Source organism: Vitis vinifera, chromosome 14 (genome assembly GCF_030704535.1).
Source record: "Vitis vinifera cultivar Pinot Noir 40024 chromosome 14, ASM3070453v1".
In the NCBI taxonomy this organism is placed as follows: Eukaryota; Viridiplantae; Streptophyta; class Magnoliopsida; order Vitales; family Vitaceae; genus Vitis; species Vitis vinifera.
Window position 1 is genome coordinate 23,458,010 of NC_081818.1, and position 24,606 is coordinate 23,482,615.

Sequence of the window (24,606 nt, forward strand, 5' to 3'; positions counted from 1 at the left end):
TATAACTAACTAAATTTAGATCTTTTTAACTTTTGATAATAATATCAAATATTTATGGACTAAATTTAGGTCATTTAATTTTTTAATAAAAATTAATAAATTAATAATTTATATTAAGAGCTTATTTGTTAGGAATTTTAGAGGATTACAGATATTTTGTAAACTATCATTTTAAAGAAATTAAATATTTAATAAAATTATAAAAATTATTATTTTTATTATACATCATAATATAAAAAATATTATTAAATTATTTTGCTCGTATCCAAGCGCTTAGTAAATCTTTCCTTAAAGCATTTTTAATAAAATCACAAGTCTTAGAGCCCATAAAACTTTTAGATAGGTTGTAAATGTTTTTATTTAAAAAATTAAAGTTGTGGTGAAAAAAGAACTAAAAGAAATATATTATAATATGCATATATATATATATATCTATATATATATATATATATATATATATATATTTATAAATTATTTTTATATTTTTTAATAGTAAATATTGATATATAATATAATTTTTATTTCAAACAAAGGATATTAAAAAATAATATGCACTTCAATTTATTTTTCATATATTTTATAAAATAAATATAAATATAAATATAATATAACATATCTTATCATATATATTATTTTATAATTTAGTGTTTATTAAAGATAAATTCAATATCACATTCTATGGAAAATGATATCGTAAAACATGTATTTATTTTTTTAATGAAATATAATATATTAAATTTAATATATATATATATATATATATATTTAAAAAAATTGGACTTTTTTTTTAAAATTTATTATAAAATAAGATATTTTTTAAAAACATATTTTAATCTTTTTAATTATTTTCTTAACCAAAATAAAAACTCAACGATTCCTTCTACAAATGAAACATCGCTTTCGGAACGGGTATTAGGACGGTAACCGTAAAATAGAACGGTACAAGCTTTTAAACGGTTAACAAGGGAGGCTGATTTATGATACTCTAATCCTGAGATTAAGGGTGGGTTGCATTTTCCTGATTGGCAAAAGCCCTGGAAGTGGGAAGCACGAAATACCAATAAAAGCCCTACTTTTACACAGAATGACCAAAGAGCCCATCATACAGATGGGTGTCGTTCAAGGTCTACCGTAGAGGATCCGGCCGCCAAAAATGACCTAAGTCTTCTGTCAATTGAAGCAAGCAAATAGAAAAACAAAAACCACTTCCCAAAACGAATTCTCATTTCTCCTTTCGCTTCAAGAAATCTGAAGTTTGAGAACCCAAACAAGAAGTCCTTTTCAGCGATTTCTTCATTCCTTGTTAATTGGAAAGTCTGAAATTGTTCAGAGTATAAGACCTCCCACAAACTCTCTTCATTTTCATTCTTCCCAAAACAATGCCTTCTTGATTCCCTTAGATTTTTCGGATTCGGCTCGGACCAGCGGTTTTCTTCATGGATTCGTCTGTTACTCGAGCTCAAGCCTTCGGACAAGCCGAGATTAACTGGGACAAGTACGATTTTATCTCGATTTGTTTCTTTAATTAATTTGTTTTTGCTTGGTTGATTCTTGATTCTGTGTTAATTGTGATTTTTTTCGTCTCTTTATATTGCCAATGAGTAGGGGAAATGTTGGATTTTTATGATCTGTTTGGTTGCGAAGAAAGGGAACGAAAAGAAGGGGAACTTTTATACGCTGAGTTTTGTCGTTCTCTCTCTCCCTCTTCCTCTCTCTCCCTCTCCCTCTCTCTCTCTCTCTCTCTCTCTCTCTCCTCCTCTCTCTTTTGTGTTTGGGGGGAGGGGGAGGGGGAGGAGTTGGTTTAGGGTTCAATCTTGAATGCAGAATAAATGGGAATTATTACGTCGAATTGAGTTTGGAGGTATTTGAAATAGAATGCTTCCATTGTGTAGGAGACACACAAACCTATGCCACAGCCAATGGAATGGGACCTTCTTTTCTTCTGCTTCTTCTTCTTGTTTTTTTCATTTGATCATTTTTTTTATTTTGTTATAATTTTTTTGTTTGAAGAGTTTCGAAAAATGGTGCCAAACTATTTTCTTATTACCATTTTATATGGTGGCCAACATTTTTTATCATGGCTTCAATTGTCAATGGATTTTTATCAATAGCACTATGTAAATGTTTTTGATACCCCTCCACACTGCTACATATTTCATGCATACAGGGGGTTCTTTAGCTTGTTCACTAAACATATCCAAGAAAACACAGATAGTTCTTCTTGTGGCAAATTACGAAAGGCATCAAGCATATTAGACCTAATTTTCTGAGTAGGTGCTATCTGTATTATTTGGTTGGTACAACTATAGAAAGCTCATGGGGTTAGCTAGCCTGCATGAACTTTGACTAAAATATGGTGGCAACATGGTTTCCGAAAACATGCAAGATTTAGTTTGTATTTATTGAAAAGGTGGACTTGAAGGAGTCAATAAAATTTTGGGGCCTATTCATTACTAGGCCTTTCAATTCACTACGTTTTGGACAATCTAGGTAAGCAAATAAAAACATGGATTTATTAAATCAATTCTTCCCTGGTTTGTAGGTGTTCCTTGAAATGAGGTCATCTTACACATTTTGTCTATTTACACTTTTTGAATCCTTTGAGGATTGATATTTTTATCTTGTTCCCTTAAGCACTCTATTTCTATTTCCCATTTTATTGTGTGATTTTTATATCTGTAAGTTCTATGCTTATGCATTTTACCTAATTCTGCAGGCTTGATAAAACTAAGTTTTATGTCGTAGGAGCAGGCCTCTTTACGGGGCTTACAATGGGGTTGTACCCAGTCTCTGTTATAAAAACCAGGCTGCAGGTTGCTTCAGGGGATGCTGTTGAGAGAAATGCATTTTCTGTTATCAAAGGCATACTGAGAATGGATGGGATTCCTGGTTTGTACAGAGGGTTTGGCACGGTCATCACTGGTGCAGTTCCTGCCAGGATTATTTTCCTTACAGCTTTAGAGACTTCTAAAGTGGCTGCTTTCAAGATGGTTGAACCATTTAAGCTATCTGAAACTACCCAGGCAGCTGTAGCAAATGGAATTGCTGGCCTGACTTCGGCACTTTTTTCTCAGGCTGTCTTTGTTCCAATTGATGTGGTATGTTGTTCATGCTCTTTTTCAGGCATTTTCTTGTCCAGTCACTTGTAGCATGTTGCTTGTTTGAGGGATAAAGTTCTGGGTGTCTGGGTTTTGAAATTGCATGGCTTCTCTTGCCAGGGTGAGGTACTCTGCCATCTGCACTATTAGGACCCAAAAAGGAACTTTTAATGTCTAATTATCTTCAATGTGTGGCCAGGTTGATATTAGTCCACAATTGCTTAGATCTAACTATTAGAATGCAGTTTTGCGGGTACTTTCATTTGAATAGTGATTTTCAATCCCGAATTTGGCATTTTTTCATATTTACACTGCTTAAAAACACAGAACAGAATTTTCCTTGAGATGCTAATTTGAGCCTAGCCATAGCTGGGGCTTAGGATAAACTCACCCAAACCAATAAGAGGGATAATATAAATGTTAATTTTCATCACAATTGATTCTATTTGGCTTAGCCAAAGTTGATGGTGCAAGGATATTTAGACCATGAATATGTGATTCAAGTTGACATTAGTTTGCATTGGCACAAATCTGACTATTAGAATGCGGTTCTGTGGGGCATTTTGAATGCTATTTTCAATCACAAATTTGGCATATTTTGATATTTACTCTGCTTAAAAATATGCATGAGAATTTACCTTGTGATGCTAATTTGAACCTAGCATTTGGGTGGGGTTTGGGAATTGAGATGCTAATTTTCATCATAATGGATTCTATTCAGGTTAGCCAAAAGTTGATGGTACAAGGATATTCAGGCCATCAGAAGTATAATGGGGGCCTGGATGTTGCTCGTAAGATTATAAAGTCTGATGGCATTCGGGGGTTATATAGAGGTTTTGGTCTATCTGTTATGACTTATGCACCATCTAGTGCTGTATGGTGGGCAAGTTACGGTTCAAACCAACGATTCATCTGGAGGTGAGACATGCTTGTTTTATTTTCTTCTTTTCTTTTCTATACAATGCTAAATACTTTGAAAGAGCTCATTTGCTATCTGGTACTGTATGGTTGGGATTCCATGTTTCTATTGATGCTAATCTTTTGAAAGAGCCACTAACAATAATTCTCTGACTTCAAAATGTGCATGCTTAAAACTTAGTTAATGGACTTTAAATTCCACTGCTGTGCTAAACCTGGATAATGGAAATGGTAGTCAGTCAGGATGAATTCATAGATTGGGAGGAACTGAGTTTTTGTGACTCTGGTTTGATTGTTGGGCTTGATGACAACTAGGAAGGGCCAGAGGCTATGTAATTCTCAAGTGTGGTCTAAATAAATAATCTAGATTATTATAATTATTATTATTATTATTATTATTATTATTATTATTATTATTATTATTATTATTATTATTACCTAAAAAAATAAATAAAATCTAGCAGGCTAGTAAGGACTTTGCACAATCTACCATGATTTTAGATTTCGCACAGTTAAGATTATGAACTTCTGGTGCAACATGTATTTTCTTCAGCAATTAGGCTCTCCATTTGTTCATTCATTCAATATAATTTTTCCACTGAAAAGCATGGTGCCGTTTCTCTTTAGTGATGCCACTGTATGGTTATCTTGGGCAGGGTCGTAGGGAATGGCACTGACCTTGAGAAAGAATCTCCTAGCCAGGGGACAATAGTTGCAGTTCAAGCTACTGGAGCAATTATTGCAGGTGTTACAGCATCCTGCATCACAACTCCAATGGACACAATTAAAACTCGCTTACAGGTACAGTTAAATCTAGTTGGATCAAATTTTCTGGATTATCTTATCTTTTCCCTTTTTTTTCAGTTTTCTTTTACCAAGATGGATCCGAAATTAACCCTCAATTCTGTTTAACAAGTTTTTTTGTATTGCAATTTTTGTTCTACTATAAAAATGAATTCTAAAGCTTTATCATTCATGAAGGTTTTATTCCTGTATTTCAATATAAGTGAACTTCAGTTTTTAATTTAATGATGGTTAGTATCAGCAAATGAAGGAGTTTTGCATCCAAAGTCTCCATAAATGCATGACTTATATATATGCTTTAATTTGTAGAATTTCAATATCCATGTTTCACAGTTATAAGTCATGTTCTCTTGAAAACGGGGAGTAAAAATGGGTGAGAGAGAGCGAGAGAGAGAGAGGGGTCGCGGCAGTGATCGAGAGGAAGGAAAATGGCAAGACGACGATGGCGAGGGGGATGACGATAAAGTGGGGAATCGAAGGCGGCGAAGAGGGTTCGCAGTCGAATCCAAGATGTTTGTGCTGGATCTATTAGTGAGAAGAGGAAAACCCCAAATAGTTATAGAGGAAAGCAAAGGGGGAGTCTCGTCTTGGGTCAGAATGGGTTTGGTGAGCTTAGGGTTCCTAATGGAGGGCCTAAACCACTGCATAAGGGAGGAGAAGGAAGATCGGTGGGTGAAGGAGTGGAAAGAATAGGGGAGATCCTTCTCGCTGCTGCGAAGTGCAAATCAAGCGGGATGTTTTCTCAGGCTAGGGGTAACAGATTCGGAAAGAAAACAATACCGGATCTTTATCCCAAAAGGTAGAAAGGAAAAAATGGGATGGGCTGCAATGATGGAAAATCTACAGGTCCTACGCATGTCAATCGACAGAAAGAACCAAATGCAAGGTGAAAAGTTTAGGAAAAACATGGATCTGAAGAGATCTTTTGCGGAAGTGGTGAAGAAACCGACGTATAGAGGTATAAGCCCAGTTCAAGTGAAGGTAGGGAGGAAGGAAATACAAAGTAATTTGGAAAAATTGGAGTACTGTGTCGTCGGGAGTTGGAACCCTAGTTTTGGGGATGAAGAAGATTTGGAAAAATGGGGGAGGTTTCTGGCGAGTTCTTGGGGTCTGAAAGGGAGCCTAGGGTTGGCAAAATTGGAAGAGAGTAGAGTTTTGTTGGAGTTTGAACACTTGGAAGAAGCTAAACGGGCCTCCCTCTCAGGTGAAAAAAGGATGGGAGCGATAAGGCTGGGGTTCGATAAATGGAGACCATGGGATGGATGCAGAGTGGAGAAGGAAGAAAGCAACGAGATGTGGGTCAGAATTTTTGGGCTACCAGTGCTACTGTGGAATCCGACTGTGTTGAGAAGGGTGGGGGAGGAATGTGGAGGCTTCATCGACATCGACTCGAAGACGAAGAAGCTGGAAGAGCTTCAATGGGCTCGGATCCTGGTTAGATCGACCGGAGGTAACAAGCCGAGTACGCTGGAGATTGAGATCGAGGAGGAAGTCCTCACGCTTGCACTCTGGTGGGAGTTCAGGCCGACAGTCAAGAAGCTAAGGGTTGCTAGCCACAGATGGGAGGAGGTCAGGGACGAGAGTAGCTCACGCGCCGGCTCGCGTGTGGAGATGGAATCGGTCGTTGATAGGACTGAGGCTCTGGTACCGTCAGAGGAGGGGACAGGGAGACAGACGAGGGACAGGGGATGGGAGGGGACAGAGGATTGGGCCCAACAGTCAGGGCCCATGGGGCATAGGGGCTGTAAGTCGGATCTATCGGGCCTAAAATTGAAGGGTGTGCTGAAAGAGGGGGTGGGGCTACAGGCTGGGCCATCCAAGACTTGGGCTGATGAAGGTTATATGAATGAAGCCACCCTAGTTAAGCCCCAGGCCCACTTCAAACGGCCCATGGGTTTATTAAATCCAGAAAACAGAATGGGCTGGAAGGCTAGTAACTTGGGCTGGGTTTCAAAAGGATATCAGGCCCAGGTGACAAGTGTAGGGGCAATAGAAAAGGGCCCAGATGGGCTGAATGCAGAGAGGGTCCAATTATTAATTGAGAGGACGTCCAGTCCTAGTGGTCCAGAAGCTAGCCAGCCCAAAAGATGGGCTCAGATTGGGAGTGGCCCAAAGGTTGTTTTGGAAGAGGTCAACTTAAATCAACCCACAGCCCGGAATAAAGGTAAAGAATCCATGGAGAGAAGAAGGCTTTTGGATTGCAAAAGTGCCAGCAATGGGAGCTCTTTAGAGGGGGAACACCTAATCATATGGGAGTCAGAGGAAGCAAGAACGTCAAGGGAGAAAGTCATACCTTCAGCAACAGATAAGGCGTTGGCAGAGGAGGCCATGAGGTATGATTCTGGTCTAAGGATAGAGAGGGAAAGGGGTTACGGGTCTTCCCATCTCATCTTGTATTCTTTTGATCGGACTCCGGTGGGGGAGTCTTTCGATCATTCTGGGGTCTTGAAGGAAAGCAGTGATGGTGGGCCCGGAATGGATGATAAGGGATGCTGGGATATGGTCGAATTCAATAAGGACCCAAATTTGGCTAGGGGGGTGGAGTGGAACACAGAGAGGATAGAATTTCTACAAGCCAGAGGAGAGAAAGAGGATAGATGGGAAGAAAGTAGCTTGGCCAAGTTCAGTCATTTTTTGGGCTTTTCCACAGAAGGGTTGGAGAAGGAAATTTTGAATTTCTTGGTCAAAATAAGGAAGAGACGGGAGAAAATTCATAGCAAAGTATTGATGGAGAAGTCAAAATTTGAGAGGGAATTGAAGAGACTGGAGTGCTCAGTTAATTATGAGAAAGGGGGTAAGCAAAGAAGCCTTCTACAGGGCAAAGGGGATCAGCTTGCAGTAGATACATGAAGCTGAAGCTATTAAGTTGGAATGTGAGGGGGGCTAATGACAGGTCCAAGAGGAAAATCATCAAGACTTTTATAAGGAATCAAAAAGTGGATTTACTGTGTATTCAGGAGACAAAAATTCAGCCAATGTCGGAGGGGGTGGTGAGAAGTTTAGGCTCGGGTAGATTCTTAGATTGGAGGGCCTTGGATGCGGATGGGGCAGCGGGAGGTTTGTTGATTTGTTGGGATAAAAGATTGATGGAAGTTGTGGACTGGGAGGAAGGACAGTACTCACTGTCGTGTAGATTCAAGAATGTGGAGGATGGGACTGTTTGGGTGTTTACGGGAGTCTATGGTCCTTTCACCAGAGAGGCAAGAGAGGGACTGTGGGAAGAGCTGGGGGCTGTAAGAGGAATCTGGGACGAGCCTTGGTGCCTAGGAGGTGACTTTAACAGCACCCTTTATCAAGGAGAAAGAAACCGCCAAGGAAGGATAACTTCGAATATGAGGAGGTTTGCTCATATCATTGATGATTTAGGGCTGGTAGACCTTCCCTTGCAAGGGGGAGAGTTTACTTGGAGTGGGGGCCTGAATAACCAGTCCTGGGCAAGGTTGGATAGGTTCTTGGTGTCTCCTAGATGGCTAGACAAATTCAGTGGGGTGATTCAAAGGAGGCTGCCCCGTCCTGTTTCGGACCATTTCCCTATTCTGCTAGAAGGAGGTGGGTTAAGGAGAGGTCCTTCTCCTTTCAGGTTCGAAAATATGTGGCTAAAGGTTGAGGGCTTTCTTGACCTTGTCCGGGGTTGGTGGAGGGAAATAGAGGTCAGGGGTACAGCTAGTTACAGACTGGCAGCAAAGACGAAGGAGCTCAAACAGAAACTGAAAGTTTGGAACAGAGAGGTCTTTGGTAACCTGGAAGATAACAAAAGAGCAGCCTTGCAGCAAGTGGACCATTGGGATGGTGTGGAATGTGAAAGAAGCTCGTCCTTGGAAGAGACAGAATTAAAAAAGGAAGCAAAGGAAAGCTATAAAAAATGGGTTATGTTGGAAGAAAGTCATTGGAGACAACTATCAAGGGAGGTGTGGCTTAAGGAAGGGGACAAGAATACGGGCTTTTTTCATCGAATGGCGAATGCCCACCGTAACAACAATATGTTGGATAGAGTAAAAATTGATGGGGTTTGGTTGGAAGAGAATCAGGAAGTAAGGGAGGGGATTGCAAATGCTTTTCATCAGAGGCTCTCAGAAGAAGTGGGGTGGAAGGCGGATATTGAGGGGATCCAATTAGACCGGATTAGTCACCAAGAAGCAGAGAGTCTGGTTCCATTCTCTGAAAATGAGATCCATTCTGCTTTAATGGATATGAGTGGGGATAAAGCCCCTGGGCCGGATGGTTTTACTATGGCGTTTTGGCAAAGCTCTTGGGATTTCGTGAAAGAGGAGATCTTGGAGATGTTTAAGGAGTTTCATGAGCAAGGATCCTTCCTCAAGAGCCTCAATAACACTTTCCTGGTTCTGATTCCTAAGAAAGGGGGAGCGGATGACTTGGGTGATTTTAGACCCATTAGCCTCCTGGGGGGGCTATACAAATTGATGGCTAAAGTGTTAGCTAATAGACTCAAGAGAGTGCTAAACAAAGTGGTAGCCCCTACTCAGAATGCGTTTGTGATGGGGAGGCAAATCCTTGATGCTTCTCTTATTGCAAATGAGGTGATAGACTCATGGCAGAAAAGAAAAGAGAAAGGGCTCATATGCAAGTTGGATATTGAGAAAGCGTATGACAGCATTAATTGGAACTTCTTGCTGAAGACTCTACACAAAATGGGTTTTGGTCCTAGGTGGTTGGGGTGGATGTGGAGTTGTATTTCTACAGCCAAGTTCTCAGTTCTTGTTAATGGGGTCCCAACTGGCTTCTTCCCGAGTTCTAAAGGGCTTCGTCAAGGGGATCCATTGTCCCCTTACCTCTTCGTCTTGGGAATGGAAGTGCTAGATGCCCTAATTAGGAGGGCGGTTGTGGGGGGCTACCTTTCAGGTTGCAGTATCAAGGGTGATAGGAGGCACAATCTAAAAATTTCCCATCTTTTCTTTGCTGATGATACAATCGTGTTCTGTGAGGCTAACAAAGAGCACCTAACACACTTGGGTTGGATTCTCTTGTGGTTCGAAGCAGCATCAGGCCTAAGGATCAACTTGGACAAAAGTGAAATCATCCCAGTTGGTGTGGTGGAGGAGATTGAGGAGATGGCAGTGGAATTAGGATGTAGGGTGGGATCTCTTCCTTCTCAGTATTTGGGATTGCCCTTAGGGGCTCCGCATAAAGCCTCCTCAGTTTGGGATGGGGTGGAAGAGAAAGTGAGAAGGAGACTATCACGGTGGAAACGTCAATATATTTCAAAAGGGGGGAGAATCACTCTTATAAGAAGCGTGTTGGCTAGCATGCCAATCTATCACATGTCTTTGTTCCGAATGCCTAAGTCAGTGGCTAAGAGGTTAGATAAAGTTCAAAGAGATTTCTTATGGGGAGGGGGAAGTGAGGAAAAGAAAGCTCATCTCATCAAGTGGGAGGCGATCTGTGAGGATAAAAGCAAGGGAGGACTAGGCCTAAGGAAGCTGGTGTTCCTGAACAAAGCTCTGCTTGGTAAATGGGTCTGGAGATTTGCTATTGATAGAGATGATCTATGGAAGCAAGTGATAGTAGCGAAATATGGGCAAGAGGGCCTTGGATGGAGAGCAAAGAAGGCTTATGGAACTATCGGTGTGGGGGTTTGGAAGGAAATATGGAAGGAATTTGACTGGTGCTGGGATAACATGGGGTTCATAGTTGGGAAAGGAAACAAAATCAACTTTTGGACTGATGTTTGGTGTGAGGATACAAGGCTGGCCCAAAGTTTCCCCCACCTATATGCTATGGCTTCGCATAGGAATGCGACTGTGGAGGAGATGTGGGATCAGAATTTTGGCCAAGGGGGGTGGAATCTAAGATTTTTGAGGGACTTTAATGATTGGGAGATGGAGATGATAGGGAACTTGTTGCATGTGTTGAGGGATTTCAAGCCTTCTATGGAGGAAGACTCAGTCCGTTGGAAGGGAGGAAGGAATGGTAAATTTAGGGTGAAAGAAGCCTATAGATTGGTGACCAGACCGAATGATATTGGTTTTCCTGCTAGATGCATTTGGGTGGATTCAGTTCCAACCAAGGTTGCATTCTACGCTTGGGAGGCTACTTGGGGGAGGGTGCTCACTCTTGATAGACTTCAGCAAAGAGGATGGCAGCTTCCTAACTGCTGTTTTCTATGTGGTTGTGAAGAAGAAACTGTAAATCACATTCTTATTCATTGTATAGTAGTCAGAGTTTTGTGGGATATTGTTCTTGGGTTATCAGGTGTGCAGTGGGTTTTTCCAGAAACTGTAAAGGAGGTTCTAACTAGTTGGAGGGGCCCTTTCGTGGGAAAGAAAAGGAAAAAGATATGGAAATCCATTCCGTTGTGTATTTTTTGGACGGTTTGGAAGGAAAGAAATAAGTTAGCTTTTAGGGGAGGAGAGCTTAATATCCAAAAGCTTAAGAATTCTTTTGTGTGTAGTTTGTGGAGTTGGACTAGATTGTATATTGGTAAGGAGCGTATGTCCCTTATAGGGTTCCTAGAATGGTTGGCGTCCAACTAAGGGATGGTGAGGCTCGTTGTTTTTTTGGCTTTTTGAGGGGTTTGTTGCTTTGTATACCCCCTGTATACTTGTAACTCTTTGCCCTTCATTAATATATCTTGTTTTACTTATCAAAAAAAGTCATGTTCTCTTGAAAACCAAGTAGCAAGCTATTAGTAAGGAGTTGGTGAGGTATGTGTGGTCGGAGAAATAGTATTAATGACGTGGGGTTAGGAGGGTGGTAGAGTGAGAGGGTGGATTGGAAGGAGAATTTCTTTGTGATATCTTCAAAATTTTGACGATAACATCAGGTGGATTTTCATTGTGTTTATGGTTCTGATAAGGGTGGGGCTACATGGTTTCTGAAAAGAGCTGGGTAGGGTTTTGAGTCAAATGGGGTTGGCATTGGTGCTTGGGGTGGTATTCCAATGTGCTTTGATACCCTTGGGAGAACATCTTTACAGTTATGAGATCCTTTTCCTACTTTGTTAAAGATACAATAAAATCTCAATAAATAAATATTCAATAAATTAATAGCCTTGTTTAAATAATAAAATCTTATGTCTCAATTCGAGCCGATGTACTAAATTAATAACCTCACTAAATGCGTAAGATGATAGTTTATTTAAAGGACCTAAGGAAATACAAATTAATAATTGAAGAAGTATATAAAACACGATAAATTTATAAAAAAAAAACAATGAACAAAAATTCATATAATAGTATTGAATAACTTTTTATAACTTCTATTTTTCTCACTTCAACTTTTTCTTGGAACCATCACATCCTTGAAACATTTTTATTTTTTAGACTATTTGACATCACATCTCTTCCTTTTAGGAGTTTTTTCTATCTCCTAAAATTAATATTTATCTCTTATTTTTTAGTCTTTTAGACTTTTATGTATTAACTTTTGACCACTTATATTGTTTTTGGATTTATGAGCAATATATGTGCGAGTATAATATAGTAGATACATGATACTCTTTCCAAATTAATAAATATTCTTTTATCAATAAATCAATAACCCCACTAAGATAATAGTTTCACTTGGTCCCTAGAGCATTATTTTATTGGGGTTTTACTATTATCTTTTGGTGGATCTTCCATTAAAGTCGGTATTTTACATTTGGTTTAACAGTAAAGAGATTTCTTTCCTTCCATGTCTCTAGAACATATCATGCTTCTGATCATTATTTGGCCCATTTGCCTTTTCTTTCAAATGCAAGAGATTTGAGAGTAGGAAGGAGTTCTTTCTTGTTTGAGAATGGTAAGGAGTTGAGTCGGTGATGCAGGAGATTCTTGATTTGAGGAGTTGCAAGGACTAAAAAAGGTGCGACATATTGTTAAACTACCAACTTTCCTAGAAGTTTTAAGCTATTAGGATTTAAATTATGAAGTTGAGTTGGGGATGAGGTGAGGACTTCAACCTTAGTTAATTAGACCTTTGGTACCATGTTGAGTAATCAACTTCTTTATAAGCTTAATCTATTAGGATTTGAGCCTACCATGTATGTTTTGCTCTAAATTTACACACTGGAGGGGGAAGTTTTTGTGGAGTTGGGGACATGGTGGTTGGATGGTTTCAACTTTGAAGCTTGTCTAATTTCATTTTGGCAAAGGTTTGAGGGCACCAAAGGTAGAATTGAACAAGTGGAAATTATGAGGTTTTGATAAGGGTTGAGGCATTGCGATGATTGAGAAGGGGAAAAGTGAAAAGATGAAATTAAGTTGGAGGAGAGATAGGGGGGTTTAAACTTGATTAATTAACATATGGAGTATTACAAAGGGGACATTGACAAAGCTTGGATTAGGAGTAGAGATCTTTTGGAGGCAAGATTTGATGATTCTTTGCTTGAAGCCTCAAGGAAAGGGACAGAAGAAAAAAAAAAAACTGAAGTTCTTTGTTAGGGTTGCTAACTTTCAGGATACTCTAATCATATCAATAAATTGTTATTAATGGAATCTAGGTACTATGGTGGAAGATATAGAATTGGGCATTGTGCAATTCTATGAGAGGCTTTATTGAGAGGATTAGAGGTGGAGACGGGGCATAGATGAGGGTTAGGCTTTGAGGCAATTGAGAGAGGACTTTCTAATTGGTGGAGGCGTTACTAGTGTTGAGAGTTTGTAATGGTGATAAGGCATTGGGTTTGAGTTACTTTAACATGACCTTTTTTATGGTCATGGGGGTTGTGATGAAGATGTTTGTTGCTTTCTAGGAAGGGGGGTGGGGTTGTTCAAGAGAAATTTGAATATTAGTTTGAATACATTGGTTCCAAAGCTATGGGGAGTGGAAGAACTACATTTAACCTATTAGTTCTGCTGGGACTATTTAGCTCTTTGCTATATTATAGTGTGTTACTTAGAGGAAGTAGTGGATAAGTTGGTCTGTAGCATTGAAAGACCTTGATAGGAGGAAGGAAAATTTTAAATGCAGCTCTTATGGGAAATGAATGTAAGAATTTCAAGATCGAAGAGTTGGGACCTTGTCATAGCATAAAAGAGGATACTGAGATGCGCTCTGCCAATTGGAGCTTTCTTCTATCTCTTTTGGATCACATGAATTCATGGCATGAGGTAAAACTGGGTATTCGCTTGCATTTTGTGGTGAAAGATGCCTTGTTAAGGTTTTCCAATAGCCCTAGGTGCCGATGAAGATTGACCCTTCCCCATCTCCCTATCTCTCAGTAACTGATTGATTTTTATGGTCGTCAAGGGAGTTAATGTTGTGATTTTGGATATCAACTTATATTTCCTCTTATTGCAATTTCAATTTCAGTGAGATACCTTGTTCTGGTTTTTGGTAGAACTAGGTGACTGAGGAAGGGTCCTGACACTGCAGAGGGAGGGTTACGGTTGAGTGATGACAAAAGGTGTTATCTTATCTTCATACTCCAGGGCTGCAGCAGTGTTCCCCATCCCATCTCCCTATCTGTTCTGAATTTTGATGTGTTCACTTGTGCAGATGGGTGTGGGAAGGAAGAAAGGAAACAGAGGAAGCTATTTAATGCTTATGGTACACAAATGGTACTGTAATTTTCACATTCACAATCATTCAATGTGGATGGTATTAGTAATTTTCTATGAGACTAATTAATTGAAGCTGAGAAATCTAGTGTTATTCTTTATTTTGAGACTGCCACAACTATGGGTAAATCTTTAAAAGGCATTCTGATATCCTTGTCAGTCGGTTCTGCTCCCTACTACTAATTTGGGACTTCCATGGCAAGGCCAGGATAGTTCATAATTCTGGACTGGAGCATTTTGATAGGAGGTTTGCTAGAGGGAAGAGAAAGCTGTATTTACGAAAAGGTGGTCACTTGTCTTATCCAAAAGTGTCTTGGCATGCTTGCCAACCTATTGCATGTTTCTGTTCTTGATTCCATGCTCAGTGTTGGTGAGCTTTGGGTTTAAGGCATCTTGGATTGTCTGCCAATGCTTTGTCGGGAAAGTGACAATTTGGAAGATAGGTAAAATGGCTATTTGCCAGCATTTTATGGTCCTCTCTTTTTCTGTCTCTAAAGTTTGATAGAGATCTGTTTTAAAGAGTCTAATGCAAACATTCTTTATTTAAAACATCACAAAGAGTCTAATGTGAGCATTCTTTATTTAAAACATCACAACATCTTGGCCACGCATTAAATTCAGATGATCTCCACAAGTTACTGCATTCAATCCCTTTTAAACTAGCATAGCATAGCATGAATTTTCTAGAATCTAAAGAACAAGTAGGTTGAACCTTACAAAATTTGAGCCCAAGGATTGCTACACCATTTGAAGTACAGAGACTTGGTGTCTAAACCAGAGTCAACTTATCCAAATGAAAGATTTTTAATTATTCTTGGAAAATTAGTTGAAGAATGAGGAATTGGCATAACATAGTTTGAAAGTTTTGACTAATTTAATTATTGTTTTTTAGAATGCATATTTTAGGTTAGAAACTTACAGAATTAAGAAATTAAAAAAAAAAAGACAGATTTTCTGCTACAGAAGATGGCAGAAAGGCCCATTTGTTGATATTGGAAATTTTGAAAGGCCAACTTTACTGGAATTAAGTCTCTGGTGTTGCTATATCTCCTGCATCAGACCCTAAGCTTAGAAAATTTTTTCAATTGAGATTCACATTTATGTTCATAAGTAGCTTTTTAATTTGATTATGTTGTTTTGTTGGCCTGCCATTCTATGTTTGACCAAGTAATGGTTTTTTTTTTTGGTTGATTTCTTTAACTAAGTTGTTTGTGCACTCATAGGTCTTGGAACATGAAGGTAGAAAAACAACCACAAAACAAGTTGTCAAAAGTTTGATTGCAGATGATGGTTGGAAAGGTTTATACAGAGGGCTGGGTCCAAGGCTTTTCAGCATGTCAGCATGGGGAACCTCAATGATTTTAGCATACGAATATCTGAGTAGGACTCTTTTCTTCTCTTTGGACTTTATTCCAGAATACCATTCATTATTGTTTTTTTTTTGATAGGTAAAGAAAATTCATTAAGAGCCAAAAGGCTAGAGAAAAGGTATACACGGAGTATACCAAAAACAAAGGGACAAAACAAGCCTGACCCTTTCTTGGTGCAGAATACCATTCATTATTGTGAAAAGAGAATGTAGTTTAGAGTAGCTTGTGGATTCAAATATTGTGCATTGCTAGATTGGGATGTTTGAATCCACAAGACTCTTCTCAGAGGCATGTATAGGCTGCTAAGTATTTTTCCATATTAGGCTTCTTCTTTCTTAACCCATTAGCTCATAAGTTGCATGTAAATAGCCCTGACTTGAGATTAGAAATCATCATGGTGGAACCTGTGACACCATCTATCATTATTAGTTGGTTAACTGTTGGAAATATTTATACACGTCTTTAGATAATGCCTTCTTTTATAACTCTATTGCTTTGTTCATGCCCTTCTGCTTAGCTTTTGGTATTTTATGAGCTATATATCAATTTTTTATCTGGTGGTGTTATAATGATAAATTCTGTTGCCTCATGGTTTAGCTAGAGTAATTTGACATTTAGTTTGAGGCTATATCTCCAAATTTCTTATGTGGTACTTGAAGAAACAAAGAAAAGCCATATCTCTTTTATCGTTGTATGCTGGATTCCTACCATTTGGTTTAAGTTAGAGATGGGTACTTGGGCTGTCATTTCCCAAGTATTTAATGTTTGCTTGGAACAATAAACATTGCTTGTGCTCAATATTATGCAGTAGTTTTTTGTTTTTGTTTTTTATTTTTGTTGTTTTTTGGGTATTACTTTGTTGGTAGATGTTTTTGTGGCTTCAAATGCTGTGGAAAGCACAGTGGAATAATTTATTTTTCTTGATGCATCTATAAGCAACCCCTTATTAATCATTTTCCTATTAAAAGAAGCATATGAACATATTTTTGTATTTGCCTCAACATTTGCATGGCTAAAGAATCCACTGTCATTAATCATCTGGGGATGTTTGTTGTGAAATTGAAGGTATGCATGCTGCGAACTGACATCTCCTGTTTTATATCAAATTGAAACTTTTCAAAGATATTTAGGCCCTGTTTGGCAAATGTTTTTCGAAAACAATTTTGAAAAACAATTTTTAAGAACAATTTTTGAAATTTGTCCTTTGATATTTTGTAGAACAAATTTCTATTTAACTTGTTTTCTATGTTTTTAAATATGTTTTAAAGATAACTTTTATATGTAGTGCTTTAATTTTAATCATTCTCCATATTTGTATAATTATTTTTTAAATAGCCATCGGAAAACAAGTGAAAGCAAGTAAAAGATGTTATATGAAAATAGCCTGTTTCCTGTTTTTGAGAGCAGAAAATTGTTTTATTAGTTGTCAAACATGTTTTTTTTATTTTTTATTCTCAAGAACAAAAAACTGTTTTTGAAAATAATTATCAAATAGACACTTAATATCGATAATAGAAAGCAACTCCTACTCTGCATTATCTTACCACACTCCTTTGCCCCTTCTTCCTGCATATCTACAAGCCACTCATGAACACATGATTATTAGTGGTTTTTTTGTGTATGCGTGTACCTGAATTACCATTATATTGGAGACACGTACTTGAGTTGAGGGTTCCAGGTGACTGACCCAGTCAGATGATCATGAGTGTTCATTTTGTTATCTTTTTCTCTCACCTCTCTCTCTCTCTCTCTCTCTCTCTCACACACACACACACACACACACACACACAATCAGACACAGATTAATGTCATCTTTTGTGACTATGATTGAATTGCGATCATATGGGGAAAATCTTGTAACATTGGGGATATTCTGGACAACATAACTGAGAGAGATGATCTTAATTGTTAATTTTTTACTGTTTCTTTCTTTTGCCTTTTTAGCGTTGTACACGAAATTATTCACTTAGATTATCTGCTACTATGAACCTAGTATACTTGCTGGATATGAATTTAGTATTTGTGTTGATCTGATAGTTGATTTAGGCAGCAGTGGAAGCAACCTATTCCTTGGTCTTCTACAAAGTGATTGTTCTCTAATTATTTGTTCAGTTTGAACTAAACACTAATGTGCTGCCTTTTGTTTTTCTTGTTTGTTCAGAACGCTTGTGTGCTAAAGATGGACAAATATGATCCTATTAATGCCAGACACCCTTGCTTCTTGCTGTATGATTGGCTGAAGTTGGGATGCAAAGCTGGCTAGAACTCAACACATTATTGACTGTCTTCAATATACTCCAATATACTTCAGAGAACGATTGTATTTCAATTGAAATCCTGAAATAGCGTCACCAATAAAGTAGACTCATTGGTTATATTGTTATGGGAAGCCAACCTCAGCCATTAAACTAGAATCCTCATTTTTTTGGATGTTCATATTTAATCACTAAGATTCTTTCAGGTTAGATTCTTGTCCTTTTCTTTTGTTGGGATACGACTGAATCAAATTTGAGGCTCTTGTAAGTGTATTCCTTCTTGCTTGCCATGGCAAGTATATCCTTAATGCAAAAATTCATTTTGGTTGACGAGATGTTGGCTTGTGAGATATTATTTTCACTTGTTATTTTTTTATTGTTTTTTCTCTGTTAATAGGCAGTTTGATGATTACTGTGGATTGCAAGACGGAGGTTGAAGTGAGAACTCAAAACCTCCGGGTAGGGGTGATAATTTGTATTGGTAAGCTTGTTCATATTAATATCTAATTGTGAAATAGGCAACACGTTATACAATCTATTTAACCCTTCTCTACTTTTCTAAACCATTTATTACCTTGGAACTGTCATGGCCAAATTAGAATCTAAAATTGGTTTCTCATCTATTTTATAAGCTTAGAAATAATGTTTGGAGGTTTTTGTTTAATTTAATTTAATTTATTTAAAAAAAAAAAAGCGTATAATTTTTTTGAAAATATAGTACTTCAAAAAGTATTTCCAAGTCTAAGGATACTTGATGTCACAGAGGTACCACTTGTTGAGTCAGTAAAATTGATTAGACTCAATTGACACGCCACTTCCATGTTGTCGAGGTACCCACTTGTTGAGTCAATAAAATTGATTAGACCCAATTGACACGCCACTTCCATCTTGTCCTGGAATGTTGTGTGGATGAGCCCGATCACGTATTAGTAGTAAACTACTAGAAGAGTCAAGCTTGTTGTGGTGGTGGTGTATCACCCTGGCCCTGCCCTTCTTTTAAGTTTTGACAAAGAGGTGATTTCTATGGCTGATGTCAATTGCAATCCATGTATTGAAAGATTATTCACTTAAGTCTTCATTCGATGTCAAGCTTCTATCAGCTTACCCGTGAAGAAGAGTTAACTAGGTGAGAGGGTCAAGCTATTCTCCACCCACAAACCATTTGATCTGGGAGAATCATTAACCACATTCTTACTCGAGGATTTCTTATATCATAAGTAATAAGTCAGATATTGTTGATACAATCCAATCCAGCCAAATTTTACGTCTCTAGATTTTATCTGTTTGGATACTATTTTTCATTTCCCTTTCTATTACTCACTGAAAAAAAATGATAAAATTTAAGAAAAATAATAGAGGTAATCTAAAATAGTATAATTCTACGAGTATATATTTGATTTTGTGCCCTTTCTTTCACCCTCTAGGGTCAATAGTGTATGTTCATCAAAATAGTGTCATCCGCTGGATACGATTTCTACACTTTTGTTGATCTGATCTTGATATTGGTTGATTTAGTTTAGGGTCAAAGCAACTTACTTCTTCTGTCTTCTAAAGACTCGTTCTTCTCCTGAAATATTCACTGGGGAGTTAAGCTCATAAATATTGAAGTAAATGTATTTGAAAGCCATTGAATCCACTGACAATTTTTCCAGTTGGATTCTTATTACATTCATTAAATCTTGGTAAATTTAACCCTTTAAGGGCTTTTCCAAAACAGCAGAGAAGAAGAGCTCATCCCCAAGCTTATCTGTCTTTGGCAGTACCCTCCACATCAACTTTCTGTAGCCGAGTCTGTTGAACTCCTCCAAATACAGCTTCATGTCTTCCTTTTTACAAAAGAAACGGTCCACCCAGAGAATCCCCTTGGGCCGTAGGACACGATCCCAGTCAAACAGCATAAATTGCAGAAGTTCCACCCCTATCCACCCATCCAAGAATAGTGTAGAATGGACAATATCAAGTGTGTTGTCAAAGAAAGGCAGTCTTGACCCGATTGATATGTAGAGAGGGAGCAGGCCTCTTAGGGCGATCACCTCATTAAAAGGGGCTCCTAAATTGAGGGTAGCAGAGGCAATGGTAACATTCCTCTCCCTCATCATTGCTGCAAATGTTCCAGTTGTTGGACTGAAATCCAGCCCTATTCGGATCTCCCCTGGCTTCAAGCTTAGGACTTCATCGACAGTGAATTCTGCTGAAACAGACTCATTTTTTGGAATTTCCCATCTTTGTTTTGAAAAAACAAAGCAATCAGCACACTTGAAGAAGCCTCTTCTGTTGAGTGTCTCATTGGAGACAAGGCAAGAGTAGTCTTTGCATTTGTAGTGTTTCCATAAGATGTTGACATCACTAGGCTGAGTCCAAAGCGAGGAGTTTATAGGAAGTGGCTTACTGTAATGTGGAGGTGATCTTGCAAAGCATCTCCTCCTTGGTAATGGATCACATCCGCTGGCTATAAGCTTCTGAGCCATGTCCCAATCATCTGGGCAGGTCCCATAAATCTTGTAAGTCATGAACTGGTCTATGTTCCAGGCCATATGGGCACAGGCAGAGCCTATTGATGGATTGACTGCTTCCACATTGAGAAAGTTTTTCTTCCCGCCTAGCCTGTGGGGTTTCGTTGAAGTATAGTTATGCAGCTCTCCTGAATTGAAGATCTTTCCACCCTGTGATCTTTCTTCAACTTCGCCTTCCTCAGGTTCACTAAAATCTTCATCCACATTGCTCGTTTTGGTGCTACCAGTAGGAGGATTCCTGTAGAGACCTGAAAGGTTATCTGCAAGCCTGTCCAAGGACATGGCTATGCCTAGAAGTTGGTCAGAAAATTTGGCAACTGCTTTTGATTCTGGATTTTCGGTATGCAGTTGCTCTAACAGAACTCCCAGTTGGGTCTGCAAATGCAAGATCTGGCTGCGGAGGGAGTAAGGTAAAACAATATGGTCATTGGTGTTTTTGGCAGCAGTGCTGTATATGAACGGAAGGTAAGGGATATTGGAAGTTGAGATGATAACTGTGAGGAGGCTGATAAAGAGTAGAAGACATAGCATTGTGGGAAGAAAGCCTCCTGGAAGGCATTTTGATGTCCTGGAGGTGCTCTGTTTCTGCATTCCTCTGCAACAAACTACCCTCTTGGGTTATGCCAAATCCTTCAGATGTTGACTCTGAAAGGGAGCTTAGGTTCTACTATTCTACTTTCATGTTTGATCTTTCCCGAATGCCTAGTTCTCATATTTTACAATTTCTATTGCTGTGTTGACACGTAAAACTTGAGCGAAAGGTTCTTGATGTTTGTTATTTTGAATTACATTAATATTGATAACTGGTTTCAAGTCTCTCCTTTAGCTGGACAGTATTTCAATCCTCGACTTCAGGGAAAGTAAACGTTCCTGCACTTAATCCGGAATGTGAGATGTCAAGTAAAACTTAAGCAATGTCTCTTGAAACAAAGACTTGACCTGGGCCTGTTTTGGAATGTTTTAAAAAACAATTCCAAAAAAAATGGTTTTTAAGAACATTTTTTTCTTTGATATAAATTTTAAGAACAATTGTTAAAAACAATACTCAATAATTATTAGGAATAAACTGTCTGAGAACTCGAACATAAATAATATTTTTTTTGACTTATTTATGAGCAGATTTCAAGCCCCTACATCAAAATTCATCAAAAGCAGAACTACAATTTATCAGATTAAGTGTTTCCATGAAGAATAATCACACTGACATGTAGTTTCGAAGCTGTTATATAAAACCAGCTTATCTTCACTTTATTCATAAACAAAAATGAAAATAACAATAGTTTCCCCATTTCTCTGTAAATATGATACTTTAGCACAATTGCTAATACAAAAAGCAACAAAGTGAACCATCTTTTTCGTCCAAGTATGAAAAATTAAATACTAATTTACTAAGCACTCCACATACCAAAACTGGTTCTTGAGGGTTCATACCTCTATTAATTATGACCTTGTTCCTCATTTTCATCATCTTCATTTGCTTTGCCATCATCATTTTCACTGTAATAATCATCCTCTCTCTCTTCATCATCTTCATTGTCGTCATCATCATCATTGTCTTCATCTTTATCTTCACAATCATCTCTGCTAGGCCCATTGCATGTCCCAAGTGATGCAGCTGGATTTATTTCCCCAACCTTGTCCTCTTTGTTGGTTGGGTTTTTTGCAGAACTACGAGATATACTTTTGTTCATCTGTACCAATAAAACCAGATAAAGACTGACCACGTTATAGTGTCATACAACAAAAGAAAATGAGATCGATGAAGCCAGAAAGTTGCTCCTTTTTCCCAAGCATTTTTATTCCATGGTAAAAGGTGGCATTGGTACAAATGAAAGAATAAAAATTATATAAGCATTCAGGTTATCCAGTTATTGCTAATTGAAGAAAAGTTCTAAAAAATGAACATCTATGTTTAACTGGATATACCCTAACAAACTGTAAAAAGTGAACATACAAAAGAATATGATAATACCTGCATCACTGGAATTAGCAAATTTAGCCATTTTAAAAATTCGACCAAAGTTAAGAAAAAATGGGGAAAAAAATCATAAATTCCACCACTTTTACATATTTTATTGATTTCTACAAATAATTCAGGAAATGGGTTATTGCCGTTCTGTTCCCTTAATATTACAATACATAACGAAAATTATCTAAAAAACCTATAAGAGAGTGAATCAAGCATCTTACAGCACGTAATAAAGTCCTTCTGTCTCTCTCTCGAGCATTTTTTATGGCCTGCAAGAAAACACTAATCCCATTAGTATCTAACAGCACCTATCTATGTATTACATTAATTATATGTATAGCTAAACATACTTCCTCAAGTAACTTCTGCTCAGCCTCCACTTCAGAACAGTCTCTGCAAGACAATAATTTTAAAAAATAAGAAAGAAAATTTAAAAACAAAATTTGGGGAAGCATAATAATATGATGAATCTATTCCCCAAATGGAAAAGCTTACACAATCTTCCAGATTTATTTTGGGTTTAGAAGGACAATCATTATCCAAAGGGCAAGAAATTAGAAATATTAAGTTATCCCATTAGTCATGATAGCTTGTGTTATGCATTTGCTTCCTTTGTCACCAAATATAAATTTCTTATGTCTCGTCTCAACATCTATGTATTTTCTTTAATTTTTTGCAATTTATTCTGCAAGGATGTGGTTGATTATGGCACTGGTGGTTAAGTATAGCAGTAACAACCAATGCATGTCCTTGCAATACTTTGGTTTGTACAATCAGCATATTCAGAGTCACTTCCATGGTACAGAACTGACATTTTCTTTCCCTCCCTTTTCCCATGACCCTGCCTTTTCTTTTGTTTTCTTATTCTTTCTTTTTTTTTTTTCCCCAAAAACATGTCTTGCTGATTACAATATAGGGGAGTGTTTGGTATGTGGGAATAGGAATGGGAATAGAATGGAATCACAATACCATGTACAAGAGAGGTCCATACTAACGACTTTTTTGTTCTCGTTCTCATTCTCTAAAACAATGCAAACACATTAATGATGGGGAATGGAATTGATTTTTCATTCCCATTCTCTATTCCAGAGTTTCAAGCATGACCTAATTGTGTTTCCGAGTCCATCACTAAGTATGCCACATGAGACTGCTCAAGACCTCAGTAATCAAACCAATATCAGGTATCAATATTTTCTTATAGTGGCCACACAGCCTACAATTTGTTGTGCAATAGCACTGAAACACAGGACTTTTCCAAACCTAGTGCTCCCAATCACATCAGATGTCTGTTCTACATATGATCCAATTTTCAATTATTTGTTCGTCCAATTTCATAAGATCATGCATGGAGGGTCGCCATTCGAATAATGCTACATAAATTAATAACAACAATAGATACATCAATAAACTTTGATAGACAGGAGTAGCAAAATGAAACAACAAACCTTCCAATTATATTATCCACACGGCTGCAACACTTGGCGCACGCATTCTGCTCCTTGGCGCAAGCTGAAAAAGAACTACACAAGTATGAATCACCCGTTTGTACCAAAGCCAAAAATAAAAATAAAAAAAAATCCCAGAAAATACTTTCCCCTCAACCAAACAGGTATCTAAACAAAACCGGAACTAACCGGAACAGAGCTTATGGTGAGCCTGACGAACGGCGCGCTTCGAGCACCGCTGACTGTAAAAATTAAACTAAGCACTCAGTAAAGAACACGACTTTCTACGGCAACCACAATGGAACAAGAAAAAGAAAAGAAAGGAAAATATGAGAAATTCATACCATTTGGCAGGCTCGATGAGAGGCTTGTATTTTCCGTACCTCCGCTTCCATTCGATCTGTTCCTTGCAGCGAGCACAGACGCCGGTGATCTCCGAGTAGGGCCTTAGTTTCCCTCCCACTTCCTACAATCAATTATTCATTATATAAATGTATTTGTGTAGAGAGAGAAAGCTTCAGATAGAGAGAGAAAGTGTACGGTTTCGTTTTTCTTGTGCCCGGAGTTAGGTTTCCAGGCATAGGCGTTCTGGTGCTTGGGGGGGCCGCGCCGGCTGCTCATCTTCAGAACGACGTCGTTCACGCTTGGGACGGCTGCTCTACCACTTTCACGATGACCTAAAGAGGAGGGTAAACGGGCTCAAATGTTGTTGGGCTATCTGAATTATGTGAGGG

The 24,606-nt window shown here is 38.2% G+C and overlaps 3 protein-coding genes across 7 annotated transcripts; 1 reads left to right on the forward strand and 2 right to left on the reverse strand.

The window, feature by feature from the left end:
• The first annotated feature begins 1,092 nt into the window (after window positions 1-1,092).
• Window positions 1,093-18,275, forward strand: LOC100254860 (uncharacterized). Of its 5 annotated transcripts, none has more exons than XM_003633703.4 (6): window positions 1,098-1,495; window positions 2,717-3,098; window positions 3,820-4,016; window positions 4,673-4,817; window positions 15,544-15,700; window positions 17,852-18,275. In XM_003633703.4, exons 1-6 carry the CDS (start codon window positions 1,437-1,439, stop codon window positions 17,881-17,883), a joined length of 972 nt encoding a protein of 323 aa, XP_003633751.1. In that variant the 5' UTR covers window positions 1,098-1,436; the 3' UTR covers window positions 17,884-18,275. The 5 variants fall into 5 exon arrangements, with proteins under 5 accessions (XP_010660573.1, XP_003633751.1, XP_010660575.2 ...); XM_010662273.3 differs by having other exon boundaries at window positions 2,746-3,098; XM_010662271.3 differs by lacking the exon at window positions 17,852-18,275 and having other exon boundaries at window positions 1,093-1,495; window positions 15,544-16,145.
• A 1,358-nt stretch (window positions 18,276-19,633) lies between these two features.
• LOC100259964 (probable methyltransferase At1g29790) lies at window positions 19,634-21,049 on the reverse strand. Its single transcript, XM_002277824.3, has one exon. The coding sequence runs from the start codon at window positions 21,047-21,049 to the stop codon at window positions 19,634-19,636; it is 1,416 nt and encodes a 471-aa protein (XP_002277860.1).
• A 617-nt stretch (window positions 21,050-21,666) lies between these two features.
• On the reverse strand, window positions 21,667-24,587 carry LOC100241163 (uncharacterized). The gene is made up of 7 exons (XM_002281069.5): window positions 24,413-24,587; window positions 24,217-24,338; window positions 24,062-24,114; window positions 23,873-23,936; window positions 22,778-22,820; window positions 22,649-22,696; window positions 21,667-22,149 (listed from the first exon to the last, which is right to left on the reverse strand). Exons 1-7 carry the CDS (start codon window positions 24,491-24,493, stop codon window positions 21,895-21,897), a joined length of 666 nt encoding a protein of 221 aa, XP_002281105.1. The 5' UTR covers window positions 24,494-24,587; the 3' UTR covers window positions 21,667-21,894.
• Window positions 24,588-24,606: the final 19 nt, after the last annotated feature.

What these genes read in the sequence shown, in the direction of transcription:
- LOC100254860 (XM_010662271.3), top strand. Translation starts at nt 1,437, where the DNA reads ATGGATTCGTCTGTTACTCGAGCTCAAGCCTTCGGACAAGCCGAGATT. An exon ending in TCTTTGTTCCAATTGATGTG is followed by an intron (nt 3,099 to 3,819) that starts GTATGTTGTTCA and finishes GATTCTATTCAG; the next exon opens with GTTAGCCAAAAGTTGATGGT. An exon ending in CAATTAAAACTCGCTTACAG is followed by an intron (nt 4,818 to 15,543) that starts GTACAGTTAAAT and finishes GTGCACTCATAG; the next exon opens with GTCTTGGAACATGAAGGTAG.
- LOC100259964 (XM_002277824.3), bottom strand. Translation starts at nt 21,049, where the DNA reads ATGCAGAAACAGAGCACCTCCAGGACATCAAAATGCCTTCCAGGAGGC.
- LOC100241163 (XM_002281069.5), bottom strand. Translation starts at nt 24,493, where the DNA reads ATGAGCAGCCGGCGCGGCCCCCCCAAGCACCAGAACGCCTATGCCTGG. An exon ending in TCACCATAAGCTCTGTTCCG is followed by an intron (nt 23,937 to 24,061) that starts GTTAGTTCCGGT and finishes GTTCTTTTTCAG; the next exon opens with CTTGCGCCAAGGAGCAGAAT. An exon ending in GAAGGACTTTATTACGTGCT is followed by an intron (nt 22,150 to 22,648) that starts GTAAGATGCTTG and finishes TTATTGGTACAG; the next exon opens with ATGAACAAAAGTATATCTCG.